This window comes from Podarcis raffonei, chromosome 4 (assembly GCF_027172205.1).
Source record: "Podarcis raffonei isolate rPodRaf1 chromosome 4, rPodRaf1.pri, whole genome shotgun sequence".
NCBI lineage: Eukaryota > Metazoa > Chordata > Lepidosauria > Squamata > Lacertidae > Podarcis > Podarcis raffonei.
The window spans coordinates 52,571,491-52,595,062 of record NC_070605.1 but is presented as its reverse complement, the minus strand read 5'-3'; the positions used below and the strand labels follow the sequence as shown (position 1 = coordinate 52,595,062).

General features: G+C 40.7%; 1 protein-coding gene across 3 annotated transcripts in view; it reads right to left on the bottom strand.

Annotated features, from left to right (window-relative positions):
- Positions 1-5,620: 5,620 nt before the first annotated feature.
- MAP3K7CL (MAP3K7 C-terminal like) overlaps positions 5,621-23,572 on the bottom strand; it is a 39,326-nt gene continuing 21,374 nt past the window's right edge. For all 3 annotated transcript variants that reach the window (XM_053386571.1, XM_053386572.1, XM_053386570.1), the window contains 3 exons: positions 17,891-17,952; positions 8,958-9,073; positions 5,621-7,908 (listed from right to left, as the gene is read on the bottom strand). In XM_053386571.1, the coding sequence (XP_053242546.1) occupies positions 7,728-7,908; positions 8,958-9,073; positions 17,891-17,952 (359 nt within the window). In that variant the 3' untranslated portion in view covers positions 5,621-7,727. The remainder of the gene's footprint in view (positions 7,909-8,957; positions 9,074-17,890; positions 17,953-23,572) is intronic.

Here is a 23,572-nt window from a genome sequence, read left to right as displayed (position 1 = left end):
CTGGCCTGTGGAGCCAAACAGATTCCCCACCCCTGAATTAAATGAATACCTATTTAAACATAGTTTTCAGAAATGTCTATAGTTCTGCTTATTTGTCTTCATTTCAACTGTAAAGGAAATGAGGCAGCACAAAAAAAGAAACTGCTGACTGGAGACATGACAATGTTTTTCTGGGTACTTTTTGTTTTTGAGAGATTAGGTTTGAAGAATTTTACAATCCACTAGAGTTTACAATCCACTAGTCTCTGCCAGATTTCACAATGATGGTGTATTTAAGGGCAGGCACTGATCTGATGTCTCAACAGATAGTAATTGATATTTGTCATTTATGTAAGTTGGTCAAGAAATCATAGAATTGTAAAACTGTAAAGTTGGAAGTAACCCTGAAAGTCATCTAGTCCAATTTCCTGTGATGCCAGAATCTCAACTATATCATAAAAACCTCTGCTTAAAAATCTCCAAGGAAGGAGAACCCACCATCTCCCAAAGGAGTCCGTTCCACTGTGGAACAGCTCTTACAGTCAGAAAGTTCTTCCTGATATTTAGCCAGAATCTCCTTTATTGTAACTTGAAACTATTGCTTCCGGTCCTAGCCCCTGGAGGAGGAAACAAGCTTGCTTCATCATCCATGTGACAGTTCTTTAGATATTTAAAGATGGCTGTCATATTTGCTCTCAGTCTCATCTTTGCCATGCTAAACATACCCAGGTCCTTCAAACATTCCTCATAAAGCTGGTTTCCAGATGCTTAATCATCTTGGTTGCCCTCCTCTGCATACGTTCCAGCTTGTCAATATCCTTCTTAAATTGTGGTGCCAAGAACTGGACATAGTACTTAAGGTGTGGTACTTAAGGCAGAATAGAGTGGGACTATAATTTCCCACGATCGTGACACCATACTTCTGTTGATGCAACCTAGAATCAGTGATGGATTTAGGGCAGTGTGGGTGGTTCCCCTGCATGGGGTGCTGAGCTGAGGGGGTACAGAATTGAGAAGATTCATAATTGAAGAGATCTATCTGGGGGTACCAAATATTGGCCTTGCACAGGGCGCCATGTTATGAAAGTTTACCAAAGTCCGCTCTGGATTAGCTTTTTTTGCTGCTGCATCACACTGTTGAGTCATGTTAAGCCTGTGATCTACTAAGACTTCTAAATCCTTTTCACATGTACTACTGGAAAGCCAGGCACCCCTATCCTATATTTACGCAGCTGGTTCTTCCTGCCTAAGTGTAGAACGTTATATTTATCCCTACTGAAATTAATTTTGTTAGTTTTGCCCCAGTTCTCCAATTTGTTATGGTCATATTGAATCCCCGTTCTGTTTTCTGCATCCCTGGCTGCCCCTCATAATTTGGTGTCATCTGCAGATTTGATGAGCATCCCCTCAATTCCTTCATCCAACATGCAGAACAGATGCCCTTTCCTGTAGAACACAGCACAGTTGGGCATGTAGAGGATGAGACAATATTTTTAGATATTCTAGTGCCAGTGTGTATAGGGCTTTGTACACTGGTACCAACATCTTGAACTTAGCTGGGTCCTAATTGGTAGCCATAGGGACGCGGGTGGCGCTGTGGGTAAAACCTCAGCGCCTAGGACTTGCCGATTGCATGGTCGGCGGTTCGAATCCCCGCGGCAGGGTGCGCTCCCGTCGTTCGGTCCCAGCGCCTGCCAACCTAGCAGTTCGAAAGCACCCCTGGGTGCAAGTAGATAAATAGGGACCGCTTACCAGCGGGAAGGTAAACGGCGTTCCGTGTGCTGTGCTGGCTCGCCAGATGCAGCTTGTCAGGCTAGCCACGTGACCTGGAAGTGTCTGCGGACAGCGCTGGCTCCCGGCCTCTTGAGTGAGATGAGCGCACAACCCTAGAGTCTGGCAAGACTGGCCCGTACGGGCAGGGGTACCTTTACCTTTTTTAATTGGTAGCCATTGCAATTCTTTCAGCGGCGGTGCAATATGATGATAATATTTTGCCTCAGGGAATGTTTGAGCTGCTGCATTTTACCCTGGATACTGCCTCTACATCAGCTTCCTTTACATGCATAGAATTCGACTGCATAAGTCCATAGCATTCTCATTTGCTGATACAAAAAAAAAAAAAAGCAAAAAAGCTAGATAGTGAAGATTGGAAGCCATTGCAAGTAAACCTCAAACAAGAACAAGGTCTTAGTGCATTTAGTATTGGCCTATAGATGGTGGTGATGATTCCTTCTTTTTCATTGCCTTTGCAAAAGTGGTATTTACTGGGGAAGCGTAACTTCTTATACAAGAAAGGGTGTGGCTGTGTTTCAATATCATTCTATGACTTTTAGCATTATATAAATACACCCCCCCTTGTGTCCTCCAGAATGATATTAAATAAGAGATAAACTTAAAATAATAGAAACGCTTAAAATAGGAATGAGCATCAATAGACGAAAAGTTTCAAATGCTTAACATCAAACCAAAATAGTCATTTTGTTTTTTCAGCTGCACATCTCATGGCTGGTCTGAGCTCACTGCATAACTAGTGTATTTTTAAGCTACTCAACTTAAAACTGCTTATCTTTCCTAGCCATGTGTTTCTTAATACCTCTGCTCCAACTGAGGAGCAGTCTTTCGCAACCCCAAGAGAGCTTGGTTTTGATCAGTGCCTCAGTGATACAAAGCAATTCATAAACTCCCTTCTGTAGTATATTTTTTCCTGAGTAAAAGGCACCATGTGCAACTTGAACCTCTACTGGCAAAAATGAATTAAGGAGCATCCCTAAGCTGTGAGCCTGTTCCTTCAGGCAGAACACAACTTTATCTAACAAAATCCTGTGGTGTGTAAACTACAAACACAATAAAGGTTCAACTAATAATAAAGCTTAAATGAAACATTTTCAAGTTCCATTAAAATAAATGAGAATTAAAAACACTCAGCTTTCACGGGATTGCTCCCAACACAGTTTAAGTTTCACCTCACATGTGATTGTGTAAGAAGTGGTGACTGTTTCTGGGAACCGTGATGTATGTTTACACTGAGGACCAAACGTTATTCCCAGAATATCTCTCCAGTTTTATTTGCTTGGTTTTTTTTTCTTTTTCTTTTGAGAAGCAATAACTTTTACAACATCTCAAATTTGTTGAATCCTTCTTGACAAGAATGTGGCAGAAGAGTCCACCAGCCAGCTCAAATCATATAATGGGGTTTTATGCCCTTTTCTTCAGCTCAGAACTTCTAGAGAGTAAAGTTCTTTGTGGTGTAGCTTCTCTAAGAAATGTACAATGAATAGAACATGGACTGAATTCCTGACACAGCCAGCCCCTAAAGCAGCCACTGTGGCAATTCTGTACCTGTACAAGCAGCAGAATGCAAACAAAATGTTGGAGAGATTAAGATGGCTCCATTTTGTGGAGTCTGCAGTTTACCTGTTTTGTCCCTGGTTGTCCAACTTGAACTGCTGTAGCATCAAACTGCTTTTTTTGTATATATTTATAACCTTTTCAAAGAGGATAATTCCCCAAGAAGTTGTCAGTACCTCAAAATATTGTTATTTCAATTCCAGCTTTGCAAAATGCTACAATCACTCTCTTATCTGGCAGTTTCAACATTGCATGACTCATATCCTTACTGCCTGGAATATTTAAGAAAAACATATTGAACATTTGCTACATGTGGAAGAACATATTTTTAAAAATGTATTATTATGTTGCCAACCAAATGCTCTGGATGTAAGTTAGGAACCACATTCACATTGTCCTCCTAGGCTTGACAATTTTATGATGAAAAACTGATTGAATCATAGGCTTAACCCCTACCCCACAACATATTGCCAGCTCTTCAGACGGGGTGACCATTATTTTCCTATATAAGAAAGCTTTTTCTTTTTAATTCCACAATATTAAATATATATATTATTTACACACACACACACACACACACACACACACACACACATTTTGTAGTTTATGAATTCCTACATGGATAATCCATGATGTTGTGACATCTGACATCTTGCAAGGGATGAGAGCGTCTCATTCATTTCCATGGAGGCAAGAGACCTGCATGCCCATTCACATGAATACACAGATATGTTGCAGGTAGTTAGCCGTGTTGGTCTGCCGTAGTCGAAACAAAATAAAAAAATTCCTTCCAGTAGCACCTTAGAGACCAACTAAGTTTGTTATTGATATGAGCTTTCGTGTATCTGAAGAAGTGTGCATGCACATGAAAGCTCATACCAATAACAAACTTATTTGCTCTCTAAGGTGCTACTGGAAGGAATTTTTTTATTTTGCTTCGACACAGATATGTGGTTTTCACTGAAGTGAAGAGGGCAATGTGTTGCATTTGCAGAAGCTTCTGATTCTTTGTGCAGATGAATGACATAGCACAAGTGCTGTAACTGAGATCTATAACTATAACTGAGATCTGTAACTGAGAAGCAACCAAAATTTGACCAACCAAAGAAAACTGTTTATGTAGTTACAGCCCAACGTATATTTCCATTCCATAATATTAAATATACACATCACATTTGCTTTTATTTTACCAACTAAGCCCTGCAGGATAAGAATAAAGGCCCATCTGCTCCAGAATTCTCACAGCGGCCAAGCAGATGCCTATAGGAAGCCTTCAAAAAGGACATGAGTACAACACCACTCTCCCCACTCGTGTTGCCCAATAACTAATATTCGGAGGCATATAATCTCTGATACTGAAAGCAGAACCTAGCCACCATGGCTAGTAGCCATTGACAGCCTTATCCTCCATGAATTTATCTAATTTTCTTTTAAGGTCATCCAAGTTGGTGGTCCTCACTACATCTAATGGGAATGAATTCTAGAGTTTAATTATGTGCTGTATAAAGAAATGGTATCTTTTTTCCTGTCTTGAATCTTCCAATGTTCAGATTCACTAGATGACCCTCTCCCCACAACATATCCTTTTCCTGTGAACACTATGTATGCCTTATCACATTCCCCTTACTCACTTTTTTTCTAAACTAAAAATCATGAAATGTTGTAACCTTTCCCTCATTTTTGCTTTCTCTAAATAATGCTGAAATTGTGAAATTTTACCTGCGTAGCCAATCAAACCCTTCCTAAAGTTGGCTTGAGACAGGGGTGGAAAATAGCTGTGTTCTGGAATGATGAAATAGCTAGGTTTATAAATTTAATGAATGAATTCACCATGCCAGGATACACATTAAGAACTTTAAAAAGAAGGAAATGGGGAAAGGTTCTGAAAATGAAGAGGAGAGTAAAAAATGGCCAGCTGTAAAACTCTTTAAATGAGGTACAAACTTTTGTTGCTCGTAGGATGCTAATTCCACACACAAATTTTACCAAGATTGGGGAAAATATAGTTTGTCACACAGTAGAACCTAACCCAAGTAAAGTGAAATGCATTTAAACCCAGTTTAAATCATTAGCGTTTAAGTCACCATAAATCTACCATTAATTTCATGAGAATTTACATTTTACAGTAGTTGAGCTGGAGTTGGAGCCATTGTAGAATGCACATGAACCAGAACCATTGCTACCAGTTTAAAGTACTGTACTTAGGGAAAACCTTATCATATATAAGCAATTCACACATCTCAGTCAGACCTACGACTTACCAACAGGAGAAAGAAAATTCAGGAACAAAGTAACTTTTAAAATTGTATTTTAATGAAAAAAATACTGTATGAATAGAAATGGAAGTATAACAAAGAATTTTTAGCTGATTCATGAAAACAGAGTTACCAATAGAGGAAGGAAATACTTGATATTAATCTTTTATGCTTAGCTATTTCTCCTAGAAAATTGATACGGATACTATACTACTTTTACACCACAAACCTAAACACATTACCCAAAAGGAAATCCCATTACTGAACTTACTTCCAAGTGATGCTTTCTGGATTGGGGCTCCAAATGACAACTATATAATCTTAACCATTCACACCTCTGATATCTTCATGTTCTTTTTTATTTCTTGCATTGCAAAAAGATGACACATAATTTTAATATCCTGATCTTAACTGCATATACTTAGAACTAAGGCTCACCAATATTAATGGATCTGATTTAAAAGTATGCTCAGAATTGCCTGGAATTCAGTAATATTTTTGTCTGACAATGCATAGGGCTGTCATTTACATAGGGCAATGCAAAAGTCTCTTTCTCTCTCTCATACACACAGACACACATTTTAGATTGTACTTTTCTCAAGAGCCCCTTTATCTCCAGTTATGAGATCTGGTTACGCCTTTGCCTCCCTCTGCACCGTGATCCTGATTGAAATGGTGGGATGGGCAGGCATAGGAGTGCTTTTAAGACGAAAAAAATGAGAAGGAAAGTCAGGACATCCAATCACAGATCTCATCTGAAGTCATGTACTTTGGCTTGAAGATGTATCTATGTGGCAATATAGGCTGATTCCCACAAGGCTTCCTGCCCCCAGTTCTTAGTCAGACTTTGTGATGCACTAAATCAGCTTCGAAAAGTCACCCAAACTGGTTTCTCACACTGTTATCACTCAGACTCAAAATGCTGCAGGCAGCCAAGAAGATGGTGTGTGAAAACCGACCTATGCTGACCTGTATGCGCGCATGGCACCAACATTCAAACAGCTGGCTCACTGAATGGAACACCTGGAAAGTCTGCATAGACAAATCCAAGGTGTCATGCACAGAAAAGGTTATTATTTCCCTGGTGAATGCCCTCCCTTCAGATGTCAAGGAGATAAAGAACCACACAACTTTTAGAAGACATCAGAAGGAAGCCCTAATTGGGAAGTTTTTAATGTTTGATGTTTTACTATGTTTTTATATATGCTGTAAGCCACCCAGAGCGGCTGGGAAAACCCAGCCAGATGGGCAGGGTATAAATAATAAAATTATTATTAATTTGGATTACATAAACATTCTGATTCTGAGCACACTTATATTGCGAAGCAAGTCCTGTCACTGAAATATCTATAGGACCTCCCTCTTGGAAGGACTACAAGCTCATTAAGGTAAGATTAAGATCAATGGGGCTCACTTTCAAGGAAAACGTTAAGATTGGTACAGTACTGTACAAGGAAATGTGCACTTTTCCATTTCCTTGCCACATCAAAGTTGTACAAATCACTGTTTCCAATTTGCAGTGTGTTCCTATGCAAGTCTACTCAAAAGAAAGTCCCAATGAGCATAATAGGACTTAGTCCCAAGTAACTTTGTATAGGATTACAGCAATAGTTATTTAAAGAAAGTGATTGAGGTGCCAGGTTACTAGTTTTTAAAAGTTATTCAGTGTATGATTGCCCTTTGGCACATATTGTCAGATAAACGAACTAGTTTTTCTCCCATAAGCTGTTTAGGTTCATGAAAGAACAGGCGTGTGCTCCCGTGTTCCCCATATTTAACAGTGTTCCTACTAATATGCCTTAGTATGGTCCACTTCCCAACACAGAGACTATTCAAATCAGTTTCTAGTGTGCTTGTATCTTCCTAAAATTGGAAGAAACATATTCAGACTGATCCATTTGAACATATAATGGGGATAGATAAGCATTCAATTATGTTCCTTGAAATAAAATATCTATTATATAACAAATAAAAATATACATATTAAGCTAGTGGCTGGCAAGCATTAAATCCATTTTAGACATTTGCATATTCTGCAAGTGAAGTGTTCCAACATATCAGAGGAAACCTTGGAGGGGGAAGGAACACTTGCCTAGCACAGAACAGGAGCCCAGATTTTTTTGGCTCAGACAGGTTCATTCAAAGTTATGATGATCCTTGCCTCTTTTGATACTGTATTCTAAGCTTCTCCAGCTGTTCAACACATTGCGTCTGGGCCAGCTTCAGTGTCCGGTTCTCTTCTGTCAGGTCTGCATACTCCTTAGTTAGCTGAGCAGCATCCATGTTTTCTTTCTCAGCTTGATCTAGCCTAGAGATCAGCTCCCTTCTGGAAAAAGAGAGAGATTTTTAAATGTCCTTTGTGTCCCTTTGGCTTGGATCCTAAGAACTATGAAAAGAAGGAAAACACATTAAAATGCTGTTCTGTCAACTCTTAGCTAGCAGAAGACTTCTGTATCAGGGTGAGTTACAGTATAAGAAACAGGAAGAGGAAAAACACTGGCTGTGACATACGAACCCTAAAAAGTGGTTAAATCTAAAATGTAAATATTATATAACTCACAATGAAAGCTTACTCCTCCATGAATAAACCGAATACATGTATATGGGTAATGTTTAGACAAACCTTTGGTTTTGATTTTACAATTAATCATATCTTCTCCTCCCAAATAGGAACATAGGAAGCTGATTTAGATGGAACCAAACTATTGGCTCATCTAGTTCAATATTGTCTGTGCAGACTGGCAACAATTCTCCAAGATTTCAGACAAAATATCAAAAGAAGGGTGACTTAGCAACCGTAGTGGGAAGTGATATGACAAGATAGCCTGATACCCAAGGCCATCAGATACGTGGGCCAAAACCACCCACAGAACATTATATTGTCTTGAAAGTCAATGTGTTAGATGGCAATTTTTAGATCCAAATAATCTTTTGACCAGATGGTATTGGTTGACAATGCCAAGACTCCATATTCAAAACAGCAAAACAGGTAAGGTCAAACTCCATGAATGATATGCATCCCCAACCTCTCCAGGTCACAGGACATGAATCTATTATTGCTTTTCCCTTGCCTATGGATGCCTCTGTGAATTTAACCTTTAAGCTTGCAATGTAGACAGACAATGCAGAAAAAGAAATAACACACTTGGGAGGAATACAAGAAATCTCTCTCTCTCTCTCTGCCCTCCCCCCTGAATGATATCCTGTGTTAGTCATATTCAGAGAAGACACATTTAAATAAACTAGTTTACTCTAAGCATAACTTAGTTAGATGTCACTCATTTAGTTTTAACTAGTCTCTTTGATTAACACAGAAATTCTTCATGCAGATTCTGAGTATCTGACAGTTATTTAGAAAAGGAAACACACACTTACTTTCTTTCTTCAAGCAGTGCAATTTCCTTTTTGACTTCATAGTATTCTTCTGCTATTTGGCAGTGCTGTTTGAACACCTGCATAGATTCCTTTGAGTCATGGCAAGGAGGTAGAGGCTTCATAAACATAAAGGGGGAAACAGTTTAAGGTTTTTAGCATTCAGGTGAATAATCAGAAATGAAATTTAAACTGAGATGTTGTTTTAATACAATCATTTGTGTTCTTATAATGAGTGGAGCATTGTCTCATGAAAGTATTAGCTTAAAAAAGAAGACACCCTCCACATCTGTTATAAGAATAGTAGTACTGTATTAATTTGCAAATGGTATTAAGGATCTAATTGATTCTATGGAACATCCACGTTATACATATTTATGAACAGCAGCTTTGGCTTTATAATAATTATTTAATTAAATAATGCAACAAAGTCACATAAGCTAAATTGCGGAAGACAGAAGGCAATGTAAGAATGACCAATTATTTCTAAAGATATAAAATCCAAACCTTGGCTAATACCTCTGACAACTAGAGCCCTGGTGGTTTGCCTATGACCTTACATAGCCCATGACTTACAACACAGATAATATCACAATCCAATTCATGTACAGCCTTGCATTTTATTAATCATATCAAATGTAAAGCATTTCACACAAGGACATAGGAAGAGCCTGTTGGATCAGACCAATGGCCCATCTAGTCCAGCATCCTGTTCTCACAGTGGCCAGTCAGATGCCTGTGGGAAACCAGCAAGCAGGATTCAAGCACAAGAACACTCTTGCCTTCCTGTGGTTTCCAGCAACTGGTATTCACAATTTACATTTTCATTCTACAGAGTAACCATACCTGTTTCTCCAGTGGTAACTATGTTCAAGGTATTTTTATAGAGTGACTTAATGTGCAAATACAGGCTGTGGACCCAAGCAGCTTTAAATTTTTTACAAGGGGAACAGAGGGATAGGAGGGGTATGGGTAACAAAATGTAGAAATTAGACAGCTGAGTCACACATGCAGACAGTTTGTACAGAGGGACAAGATGCTAATTCAAAGCCTTCACAGGGTCATATATGACATTCACAGGAATAGACATGGTTAGACTTCATCAAAGGTGACCACTGAGCATTCTGGCTAGGGCTCATAGGAGCTGGAATCCAGCAGCATTTGAAGGGCACCACGTTGCCTATCTCACAAAAGTTGAGAGAGGTGGGAATCACATAAAGTTGTGGGAGAAGACTCAAAGGTCTAAGGAGCAGAAAAGCCGGTTCATTTAAGAGGAAAGGAAACTAGGGAGCAGAAGTTGGAGAGGACAAGGACAGGGGTATAATGAGATGTACAGATCTATTGCTGAATTACTAGATATGAATGCCAAAAAGGAAGACAAAGATTAAGCAAAAAGATAGGATGGAGCAAGGCCATGAAGACTTTTAATGCTAGATTTAACAGTGTGGAAAAGATTCTGCCTAGGACACTACTAGAGAACACTATTAAAGATGCACAATTACAGCATCGCAGGGTCAAGGCAACTCAGTCTAACAGATCCACCACTTCCTCAGTTCACTTCATATGTCTCTCAGTTATTGCCCGTTGAAACTCAGACCACAAGAAGTGGGTTAAGCTAGAAGGTAGCATACTTACTGCTAATCTTCTGGAAATTTCCAGACAGGAATTCCACACATTCTTCTCTTAAGGAGACATCACCTCCCCAAAAAATGTGTCCTATGCATGTCAACTCTGTCTAAGGAGGGTTCATTGATTTATTTATAAAATACTTTGCAGTGATTCCGTGGGCGGGGGGGGGGGGGCTTTGTAGGTTTGGCAACAGTTCCTAAAGATCAGCATTGGTGGACAATCTGGCCAAAGGAGAGCTTTTATTCTCCTTCTGATCTTCTCCTGCAATGTAAAGATGCAGGGAAGAGTTTGCAGTGTTGTGTTCTTTCCATCACAAAAAGGCGATTATATACCCCTGAAACTAATCTTAGTTTTTATATGGGGGTGTAGGGGAAAACCTGTGGCCTTCAGGTACTGTTGGACTACAACTCCCATTGGTCATGCTGGTTGAGGTTGATGGAAGTTAGAAGCCCAACTATATCTGGAGGACTACAAGTACCTCAGATCATCTTTTTTGGAGGTTAAGACCTTCAATAATATGCTATTGTTCTGCACATGGCTAGACCTACAGCAAGTTCCACTGTCTAGAGTGGGATTTATTCCCAAGTATACATACAATTGCAGCCTAAGGCTGGAACCCTATCCTCCCTTATCTGAGAGTAACCCCCCAATATTCTGATACGATCTAGATCATCATTCAGTAGTTATTCTGGAGACATCTTTCTGTGCCTTTGAATGAGCAGCACCTTAATTCAGACAAAAATCAGTGGCCACAATTTGTCTGTTACCGTGGACTGTGTGTAACACACTTTGAAAAGGGTAAGTAAACTTCTCACTATACAGCAACACTATACTGCTTAAGTAGAAAAAGAAAATACTTTTTTCATTCATCTTGACTCAGTTTGTTGCCCAGTTGAGAAGCACACAGCATTCCTCTGATCTAAAAGAGAATCTATTTCTAACCCTGCTCCCTCTTTTTAGGCTCCTCTATTTGTGGCGAAAAATACTTGGAGTCACTCTGTTGGGAGTGGCACAGCACATTCATACTTGCATTCAGCCTTTTAAAATGGCATAGTATTTTCGCTAACCTTCAATATGTCACTTCAATAAGAGTTCACTAAAAGAAGAATGGCAGATGATTTCACATAAATAAATGATAACGCTACAACAAAGAAGCAGATGCCTGCTTGTAATTCTCTTTGTAAAAAAGGTAAAGGTACCCCTGCCCGTACGGGCCAGTCTTGACAGACTCTAGGGTTGTGCGCTCATCTCACTCTAGAGGCCAGGAGCCAGCACTGTCCGCAGACACTTCCGGGTCACGTGGCCAACGTGACAAGCTGCATCTGGTGAGCCAGCACAGCACACGGAAACGCCGTTTACCTTCCCGCTATAAAGCGGTACCTATTTATCTACTTGCACTTAAGGGTGCTTTCAAACTGCTAGGTGGGCAGGAGCTGGGACCGAATGACGGGAGCTCACCCCGCCGCGGGGATTCGAACTGCCGACCATGCGATCGGCAAGTCCTAGGCGCTGAGGTTTTACCCACAGCGCCACCCGCGTCCCTAATTCTCTTTGAGTTCAGTGTAAATATTATTGCTATTTCCATACCCCTTGCCCAGTGTGTGTGTTAAGATCTTAAGCATCTTCTCTCCTTCAATCTGAACATGGTTTTACCTACTTCCAAACCTGACATTCTCGCCACTGTGCTTTTCTGTCACCAATATTTTCCTTCTAAAGACTGGCTACACATAAAGCCATGGGAGATACAAAAGGTTAAAATGGACATCAAGCAGTCAATCACTGTTCCTTCAGTAATTTTTACAGGGACTGCATGAGGGGACACAACAAAAGCTCTTAGCGCATAAACATTTAGGGAAAGGCTATAGTTATGAGCAGAGATACTCTAGGATTTGTGTATATATTATCTATGAGAATGGGAAACTATGGCAAGTCAAAATTCCTATCCTTAGGAATTAGGCCACACCTTCCAAGGTACGGGGCATAATTTGTGGGGGCTGTACCCTGTTCACCAGGGTACACAGCCCCCACATTTGTTTTCAATATCTGGAATTAACCTAGAACAGCAGTTGCCAAGCTTCTGGGGGAAACTGGAGAAACTGCCATGCCCCCGCCAACCAAGCACACACCACAACAAAAGTCTAATTTCAGCTGGGGCGAGAGGAGGCCCCTGCGGACACTAAGGAAAGCCTTTGTGAATGCATGTGCACCTAGAGGTGCCATCTAAGCAACTCTTGACCTAGAGCATAAGGTGTAGGAATAAATCAAAGTGCCCCTGAACAGGCTCAGGGTGCATTTCTCTCATCAATGGGGTAAATAATGTGGGTTGTATTTAAGCACCATAAATTAACCCAGCTTCTAGATTCCTGACCGCCTTCCGTTGGTCTAGAAGTAGCTCTACTGCAAGAGTCCTCTAAGAACCCTGAAGGGCTGGGACAAAACACTTTGCTCCCTGACATGAAGGATATAAAAACTTAAGAATGTAAGAAGAGCCTGCTGTATCAGGCCAAAGTCCCATCTAGTCCAACATTATTTTCTCACAGGGGCCAACCAGACCCAAGCACAAGAGCACTCCTTCCTCCTGTGGTTTCCAGTACCTGGTATTCAGACACATCACAAGACAAAATATAGAAGCTGATGAGAGTGGTAGTTCAACCCTGATGCCAGGACAGCATCTTTCACCACACCTGAGAGTAGCAGGTTAGCTTAGGGATGCAGGGCAGATTACCTGGGACACACTGATCTGTCCTACCATAGGCTGCCACTGCTCCCCACCTGCCAGGATTGACCAGCAGAGGAAGCAGTTGCACTCTGCTTAATGGTAGGGCGACTGCTGCCACGTTCCTACATAGAACACCAGTTTTGTTACCAACAGCTGTGTGGAGCTTGCATTCCACAATCCCATTCAGCCTTCACCAGCCCAGTGCCCTCCAAATGCTTTGGATCACAACTCCCATCAGACTGATCAAGCTGGGTTGGATTGGAGCTTGCAGTCAAAATCAACTTGGGGGCATCAGATGGGCAAAGGATGGTCTATAGTTCAGCAAACACCACAGATTTTCAGATCAGAACTAAATTTTGCTCAGAGTAGACCTAGTGAAGTTAATGAACATGATTAAGTAAGGTCCATTAATTTCAATAGCTTTACTCTGAGTAAAATTTAATTGAATACCACCTGGGTTTTCTCCACACATGACCCGCTCCTCCAAAAGAATTATCCACTACCAGATAAGGGTCTAAAAGAAACATTAGTACAGTTTGTTGGATGCACGAAACTGAAGAGAAAGATGTTTGAGATTTGAAACGCTCATAAAAGCACCCACTGTTTAGTTTTTGGACAGGAAACAAGACATCTGTAAAGACCAGGACATTTGTAAATGCTAAGGACAGGTTTAAAAAAATAGCAACCAAGGGCAGGATAAACATAACAGAGATTCTGAAAATGTGAGACTATAGTTCTACGGTGAGGGCTTAGGAGGCTAAATGTGCTTTGGCTGAGGGAGCGGGGGGAAATGAATGCGTCCCCAAATATAAAGCTAAATCTGGGGGTAAGAGAAAAGAACAAATGGAACTGATAACGGTGGTTCTCGTGTGAGACAAAGATAGTGAAAATAAACATAGGCCAGGGATGTTGCATGATGTTACGCTTAATTAGTGCATGGTTTCAAGTTTGGATTAATGGTCATCTATAGTTTTCTTGGCTATTTAAAAAGTAACCAAATGCATACTTCTGGTTTGTGCCCAGTACTCAACTTGCCTTATAATATGTTCAGGCTTTCATGAATGTTTCTATTGTTATCCTCTCAGTAAATCCCCTTTCCAAAACTAGAAAACTTTTTATTCTGGATTTAGGCAGCCTGTGTCTTTCTCCATCCACCCCTGGCCTCCTATAAAGAGAAAGGCAGCCCATCTGTCTAACAAATCTGTCATTTCCTTCTTTCCATGCCTCTCATTCCCCCAATGTCATTTTTAGTCAGCCACTTGCATGGATTGCTTACTGAAATTTTAATAGCTCAAGTGGCCTCCATCTTGTATCTTTAGAGATGCCCGTCCAATTTAGTCTGTCCCCTACCATAGTCAGATCTAAATGTGAGGTGGAAAGCATGTAGCTGTCCTGTTTTGATCAGGTTCATCTGTGTCAAAGCCATGTTCAGAAAATCTTAAATACTTCCAAACACATATGAACTTGCATTGAACAGTTCACAAGATCATAAGGCAGCAAATGACTGTTAGAAACTGTACTGTACTGGAATAGACATGTAAGAACTGTGTTTCCCAGCACTTGTAAATCAGAGGTCTATTAATTATCTAAAACCTTCTCTGTCACTGTTTTTTATTTTCCTTTGCAGGAAAAACTATCCCATGGCACAGAAAACAAAGAAAGAGGAATACAGGAAATACAGGAAAGAATACACATTTGCCTGATTGGTGTATTCAGAACAAAATACTTGCTCTGCATTACGACATACACCAGGCTTCCTCAACCTCGGCCCTCCAGATGTTTTGAGACTACAATTCCCATCATCCCTGACCACTGGTCCTGCTAGCTAGGGATCATGGGAGTTGTAGGCCAAAAACATCTGGAGGGCTGAGTTTGAGGAAGCCTGACATACCGTACACCCGTTTCTTCTGTATTTCTAAATGTCATATATAAAGTGGACTGAAGAAGCATACATATCTGAAAGATATGCATTCTTTTATATTTATTTCATTCACAAATGTGCATTTCAAGATTTTTACATCATATTTGAGCACCTGTGATGGCCCCTGCGTTTCAAGTGAATACTGAGAAATGCAAAGTTTTTTTTGTGGCAAATACATGTTTGCTATCATACAGGCAGTGACTGCTTAAGTGTACATTGGGCGGGAAACTTGGTAGCATGCGAAATGACCCATGGGGAGGTGGGAAATGTTATGTGAAAGGGGCCTAGGGACCAAAGGATTCATGTACCCACTAGAAAGTGCAAGGCAAGGGAGCCAGCAAAGAGAACATCACACTGCAAAGTCTACAGACAGCCGGTTAAAATGCCTACTGTCACTGTAACATTTTGACCAGGCAGCTTTAAGGGGAGCAAGTGGGACCAAACTGATGGGAGGTGGGGTAGCAGAATTTCCCCATTTTGAACTCATGTTTGCTAGAAAGCTTCTAGTCTAGATTTTATTTAAGGAAAGAGAAAAGAGCAGAGGTCCTTTGCTGCGAATAACCAAATGTGGAAAGTGCATTCTTTCTTTTTCTAGATGCATGATCTCAGTCTGGATCTGTGTTCTTATTCCAGTGACGCACTTGAACATGTACTTCAAGCCGTCTATATTCAGCAAAGTTCTTGTCCTTACTGGGACATGTTTTTTATGTAAATTTATTAGGCTGCTCCTAGTTCAACAATATAAAAAATGATGTTGATGACAGGAAACTTTATTGTCTCTCCAAGCCTTCTGCAAATTTAAAAGATTATACCTGGCTGGTAAGGATAATTTTAAAACTGTTAAATCTTATTCTTGCTTGCTTAGTGCAGCATACAATATATGCATAGCTGACTGTTATTAACATGCATACACTGCAGATATAACCACAAGCACTGTGTTGGTAACAGTGCCATTCACTTCCCCCAATAAATATTAACTAATGGACCACAGATTCAGTTCCTAAAGGGAGACCCCTTGCCTTTCCGGACCTCAGGGCTTCTCCCTTTCCCTGCTCATCATTATTAACTTTATGCAACATTTCTCCTACTGCAGAAGGGTTGGATTCAGTACTAAAATGTGGAAGGAATAAAAGACACTGTTTAACTACAGCTGCAACAGAACTTCCTTCTGTGTAAATATGCATAGGACTGCACTGTAAAATTCACGAGCTGAATTGCAGCTCCATCTACTTTTTCTTAAAAAAATAAAAATGGCAGTTCACCCTTCTTGGACTGACATTCTGGGTGGGTGAAAGATTCTGTCCCTCGCCTTCTGCTCCTTTCACCTTTAAACTAGTGTGAAGCCAAGAATTTCTCCTGCATTTTAAAAACTATTCTCTGTCGGTCAATGATAAAAGAAACTGTGGCCAAAAATTATAAAAGGGGAGAGTTGATTTCAGTGAAATTCTCATAGGTGATGCGAAGCACCTCACTTCTGAGGTGGGTGAAGTATCCTTTCTTTCATTCTGCACATCATCTCATCAGAGGACTGCATTTTGCAGACTTCCTGGGTGCCTGTGCTTCACTTAAGCTCCAGGAAAGCTAGCCTGAGTAACTTCTCCCATGTGACTTTTTAGATCAGGAAGTGCAGGTAGCTTAAGAGAATGCAGAGTACTGGAGAAATGTTTACTGGAAAGAATAACTCACCCAGCACCCTTGGCCCCCTCACAATGAAAAGGTAAGCTAACAGACATTCTTGAGAACAGAAATTCTCAAGTGTCCTGATAATGAGGCAGAACACTGGAAGCCTCTTTCACTAATGAGTGTGTGTGTGTGTGTGTGTGTGTGTAGAAATCAGGGCACAGATTTCAGCATAGAACTACTTTACAGCTGCCATCTGCCATCTCTTGGGGTGAAAAGATGGAGATGGAGATATATGGTGGCTGGGAGAAAGATCCAGAGGGGAATGAGAAAGAAAACAAAGAGTTTGAGTCAGATGAAAGGTATCTTTTGAGGTGTCTGGAAAGGTTGCTTCAAAATTAAATCACCTCCTAACACTGCTCAAGGTGGAATGAATTTCTTTGTTCTTTGCTGCCTGAAGGCCTCCCATTGTCTCAGGAAGAAATATTTCACTTTATAAATGTGGGGAAATCAGCCTCATGTGACCAACATAGTTAAGTCTAATTAATGCATGAAGGGGTTAATACCACAGAGTAAGTTGTCCTGCCAGGCTTGGCTAGGTCACTTCTCCTCACTTTGGGTGAAAGGTAATCAAGCCTACTGTTGTACCTCAGTCTACCAGAGAAGCTCAGAGAAGCTTAACGTGGCTCTAACAAGCGTCTCTTAAGTTCCTATACCAATAGTATAATTTAAGAATATTACTGCCTGTGCAACTTTTCTAAATGCTGCATGGAAAAGCACATGAACCTGAGCTTTGGAGAGTTTGTAAATAAAGCATTATCAACTTGCCAAACATATGGTCTTTTTCTATGTGAAGAGAAGAGGGAGGTTTTGGAACTCACAAGGGCATATTTAAAAGTCTAACAGCCTATATTTCCATGCTTTTCATTTTTATAGTTTGAGTACATACATTGACAATCACTCACTACAACAGCAGAAGTCTATTTTTGATAGTTATAAATAATCGTAGTTCACACTATGGATTTTTGTATTAAATAAAAGAGTCACCTGGAGCTGCTTTTCTAAATCTGGAAAAGCCAAAGGAAAAGCATTCTCAGGGGGTGTATCATCTGAAAAGAAAACAAGTTTAAATTATTATTTTGAAATCTTAACAATTATTAAGAGGCAGACTACATCATCAGCTGATGTAAAGCATAGAAAAAACGTGCATGCTTATATTTGTTTCCCATCTATACAAACATATATATGGTCAATTACTTAAAGAAAGGGGGGACCCGAGTACCAAATATGGCCCCCCGGGCACCTCTATCTAACCCTCAGTCCACCCACTCTCCTAAGGCCACAGCTCTCAGCAGCCCTACTTCACAACCTCCTTGGGTGTTTTTGTCTGGCTGTAATGTGTCTTTGAACTCTGGTTGCATGGATGGAAGATAGAGGGGTGTGTGTGTGTGTGTGTGTGTGTGTGTGTGTGTGTGTAAACCAACCTGATGTACAAGGTGAAACTTGACATTTGCCTCTGACCTTGGTCATCACTGGCGTGTGGCCCTTGGGAAGACTGCGCAGATGGGAATGCAGCTCTTCTTTTGAAAAAAGTTCCCAACCCCTGTAGAGCATAGGCTCTACAACAGAAACAGAGAATTTGGAAGAAACGGATATGCTTTGCTCAGGGGGGTGGGGGTGGGGTCTGCGTAGGGTTGCAGCTCTTTGCAAATGATTTTACTGTACATGGAATCACCTTTAGGGCTTCATCCATCACATGACCACATATTTGACCACATCAAATATGTAATGTACAGTTGTGAAGAAGTCTGAAGCTGCCTCCTTGGATAGCAGCCCATTGAATGACAGCACTAAATGCCACTGGACTTAGGGAATCATGAAGTTCAGCTTAGTACTTTCTCACAGTTTTACAGATAATCTCAAAATAAAAATAAAAATGACACAGTGGTTCCATTAAGTCTAAGCCTAATGACTGCATCCATTTCCCCTAAAAATAAGGGATCAAGACCCATAAAGGTCATAGATAAACACTAGCTATAGTCTTGGGCTGGGGTGTTTGGGGTTTTTTTTGGGGGGGTAGGGTTGTTCCTGCTGGTTTTTTGTATCTTTTTTATAGATCTTGTTGTGATTTAGGTGAAAATTGTTTGGTTTAATTGTCTACTTTTTAATGTTTATTTATTGTTTCTGGCTACTTTTGTTATGTTGCAGTTGTGTATTTTTTATGTTGTAAGCCTCCTTGAGCATGGTTTGAACTATGGAAAGGCGGCATTCAAATAAAATTATGTATGTATGTATGTATGTATGGACAACAGTATGCAGATAAAACCTTCTAGAACTTTATGGTTTCACATAGTACAACTCTCTGCTTCAGCTCATTACTTCAGTGGGCTTGAACACGGTTTGTGCTGTTGCCTGTTGAAGTCAAGTTCTTCTATGCATTTTCCCATCTCAAGAATGGATGACCGTCCCTTCCAACAATACAATTATATGATTCTGTTATTCTTACAGTACATGCAAACAGAGGCCTGAACTTTTCCTGACTGCCACTTGCATGTATTTTATAGGGACAGGGGGCTAAAAATGCAACATCAATACAGTTCATACTGAGATAGTCAGAACATGTATTTTGTATTCTGGGATCATACCAGCGGACAAAAGAGGAAGGACCATCAAATATTACTATAGCAGAATGTCAAGAGTGGACAGCTGGGTTGTGGTGACATTCTCCTTTTCTCCTGGAATGAGAATGGAATGACTAGATCCCTGGCTGGTTGCCACAAGGCAGCATGAGACTGCTTGGGCTAAGGGGAAAGCTTTGGTGGGTTTGGTGTGGGCTCAAGGCTTTATTCTTCCTGCATCTGGTTTAATCAAAATATCTCTGGCTTATTTATATGCATGTTATGTGATATGATATCAAATGGCACACTAATATCACACTGTGATACATCTATTGTTTCTTTGGCCAACTAAATTCTTTCAAGAAATAAAAACAAGTATGGCTGGAAATAATCTTTCCTATGTTAAAGGTATTATTATTGTTGTTAATTCAGAAATCCAGGATTTTAATGTAGCTGTAATTGGGCAGTAGTGAATCTACCCAGTGCAATTAAAAGCTGGAGAGGTAAAAGGAGCCAGGGACAAAATTAACAGCTTTCACCATAGACTGTAGGATGTCATCTGGACACCAGGTCTACCTGTTGAGGAGCAGTAGATACCTACTGGGAAACACTGAAGGATTAGATTTGGTATGGTTTTTCAGAGGCCAGGTCTACCCAGCTTAGTGGACCTGGTGTCTAAGCCTTGTTGCCACCAGGTCTGCCAGAAACAGTTATGTATGTATATGCTTTGCCTGGTCCTGGAAAGATTCCTACAGATGTCCATGAAGAGTCTGGAAAAGTCCTAAACCTGCAATTCTAAGCATGCTTGGCAAGAAGTGTCAGTGAAGACAGACCTAATAGTTTAAAAGTAGAGTTGCAGCTGGTTTTTCAGCTACAGTGGTCAATCCAGCTTCCTCTTGGTATTGGAATTTGGATACCAATACTCATTCTATCAAGTCAGCTGTTGAGTCAGACACCAGATTTGCTCTTCCAGCCAGTGTTCCAGGTGGACTGCAAGTAGGTATGGGGGATAATTGCAGTTGGGCTGACATTTTAATGCAGAACTCCCAAAGGGCTTATCCAGACTTACCTTTCCTCCGCTCCTTCCAGGTATAGTCTGCAATTTAAAGCTCCATATCCAAGCACACGGGGACACAGGTGGCGCTGTGGGTTAAACCACAGAGCCTAGGACTTGCCGATCAGAAGGACGGTGGTTCGAATCCCCGCGACAGGGTGAGCTCCCGTTGCTCGGTCCCTGCTGCTGCCAACCTAGCAGTTTGAAAGCACGTCAAAGTGCAAGTAGATAAATAGGTACCGCCCCAGTGGGAAGGTAAACGGCGTTTCTGTGCGCTGCTCTGGTTCACCAGAAGCGACTTAGTCATGCTGGCCACATGACCCGGAAGCTGTACGCCGACTCCCTCCGCCAATAAAGCGAGATGAGCGCCACAACCCCAGAGTCGGCCACGACTGGACCTAATGGTCAGGGGTCCCTTTACCTCTACTATCCAAGCATACCCCTTTTTTCTCCAGAGTTTACCCTGTGAAAATGCACTCTTTAAAGCTCAGTTGGAGCAAATGTCAATCCACAGAAATCCCGAACTGACATTTGCTCCAATTCAACTTTAAAGAGTGGGCTTTCATGGGGAAAGCTCAGGACAAAAGAAAAAATACTGAGACATGAAGAGTTAAGGCGTGGACCTCTGGCTGGAAAGAGTGGGCCAAAGGTAAGTGTGGATAAGCCCTAAATTACAGTATGCAAACTGAAACACAGCTTTCACTCGCAATTCTCACTTTTCCAAATTTTGCAGTGCTGTTCTATAACCGAATAATGTGTAAGAAATGTGTGTATTAGGGGACAGTAGGCATAAATATGAACATATTAGTTAAAATAACATTCAAAAATGCATGGCATTAGGTAAATTTGCTTGCAAAAATGTGCATATCTGGAGAAATTCACACTAAAATGTTGATGAATTTTCATGAGAACTTTAAAAAATAAATAAATCACAAGCTGATGCAGAACTGCAGAGAAACTGACGCAAGACTGGAAAAATGGGAAACTGAGAGAATCCAAAATTTACAAATCTATCCATCCCTAGGTGCAAGCTTTCTTTGCTTTTTTTCAAAGTACTACATTTATGTTTACCAATATGTGTTTTAATCCTTTGCACAATTGTTTTAAAGAAAACATTTTCAAAATAGTTCTTTTCACAGAAGCTGCTCAGAGGATTCTCAAGGGGCTGGGGAGGAGTGCTCCCTGTGATGTAATGACCAATAGCCAATCAGCACTACCCACAAGTAGTAGAACTATTTCCCCCCACAATAAAAGGTTTGATTCCAAAGAGATGAAAGTACGTCTGCTCTACTTCTCTACAGCTGTTAGGTCTATTTTCAGAAGCCTCAACTAGTTGTGATGCTAATTGTGCCTAAGCAATTAATATCGACAGTTTAAAAAAATTAAATAGCACATGGAGGGGAGGTTATCTCATGGTCCCAATCAAAATCTCCTCCAGCCCTAGTATTCATTGGTGCTGATGGGATTTTCTTCAGGACCGTAATGAGGAGAAAGGGTTAAATCCCTTACATGTTGTGCACTGTGGTTCTAATCCTTCTGTCACTCCTAGGGTGGCTATTTAAATATTGGTCATGTTAATTACCTTCTCATAATTAACACTGGAGTCCTCAGTAAGCAAGCTTATGATAAGGGCTTTTACTTTCTGAATTTTATGCAACATCTTTATTGTCAGTTGCAAGTGTTTCACTTTTCGCAACAGAACCCTTTGTGCATTTTTAAAAAATCAAACCAAATATTCTAAAAGAAGAAAGTTGGGTCACAGTGAATGGCCAAAAGGAAAGACAAACATGACTCAAGTCACATTGGTAGCACAGCTACTCTAAGAACATTTAACTGGGTAGTTATAAAGCATTTTGACAAGGATACTGATTATTATACTTCTTTTGGCAACTCAAGAAGCCCATATAACTTTAACACAATATTTTAAACAATTTAATTGTGGTAAAAAAGGTAAAGGAAAATGACCCCTAGATAGTTAAGTACAGTCAAAGGCAACTATGGGGTGCAGCACTCATCTCGCTTCAGGCCGAAAGGAGCCACTGTTTGTTCACAGACAGCTTTCTGGGTCATGTGGCCAGCATGACTTAACTGCTTCTGGAGCAACAGGACACCGTGAAGGAAACCAGAGTGCAAGGAAACGCCATTTACCTTCCTGCCGCAGCAGTACCTATTTATCTACTTGCACTGGTGTGCTTTTGAACTGCTAGGTTGGCAGGAGCTGGGACAGAGAAGTGGGAGAGAAGCGGAAGCTCACTCCGTCGCAGGGATTTGAACCGTCAACCTTCCGATCAGCAAGCCCAAGAGGCTCGGTGGTTTAGACCATATCACCACCCACTCCCCGCTTTACCTTTACCTTAATTTAATTGTATATGAATTGGAAATGCCATGGATTGAACCTGGGATCGCCATCAGTGGTATATATCCAATTCCATACACTTTATGAAGAACATTTTAAGCACAGAAAGCTGCATTATATTGGACAGGTCAGACTTTACCCAATTCTTTAAATTTAAATTATTTATATGATTTTTAGACTGCTTTTCATCCAAAGTCTCAAAGTGGTTTTTAACAATAAAAAGAAAGATGAAAACCAGATACATTTTAAAATAAAAGCAACCAGTATAAACAATGCAGAAAAGGGGAGCTGGGATTTGGCCCAGAAACAGTGCCCAACACTGCCCAGCTCAACAACCTATTTCAAAAACCCTTAATTTTGTTTCAACAACTTTTGCGTCCAGATTTTCACTTTTTGAAATATGGCAACCTTAGCTACACAACTCGTCTAAAAGCCTCAGAGAACAGACTTGACTAGATGACAGAGGGTCAGCAATGATGGTGCCATCCATGCCTCTAAAGGGAGAGAGTTCCAAAATCAGGGTGCAGTTACTGAGAAGGCCCTGCCCACCATTCAAATACCTAGAGCAATACTCGCTGGCAGGACTACAAGCAAAGCTCTCCTGATTGCTCTCATGGTCTGAGCTGGCTGATATGGCCTAGAGTTGCATACTCTGACTGCAGTTCTCTCAGGTCTTAAGCACAAGGTATTTCACATTACTT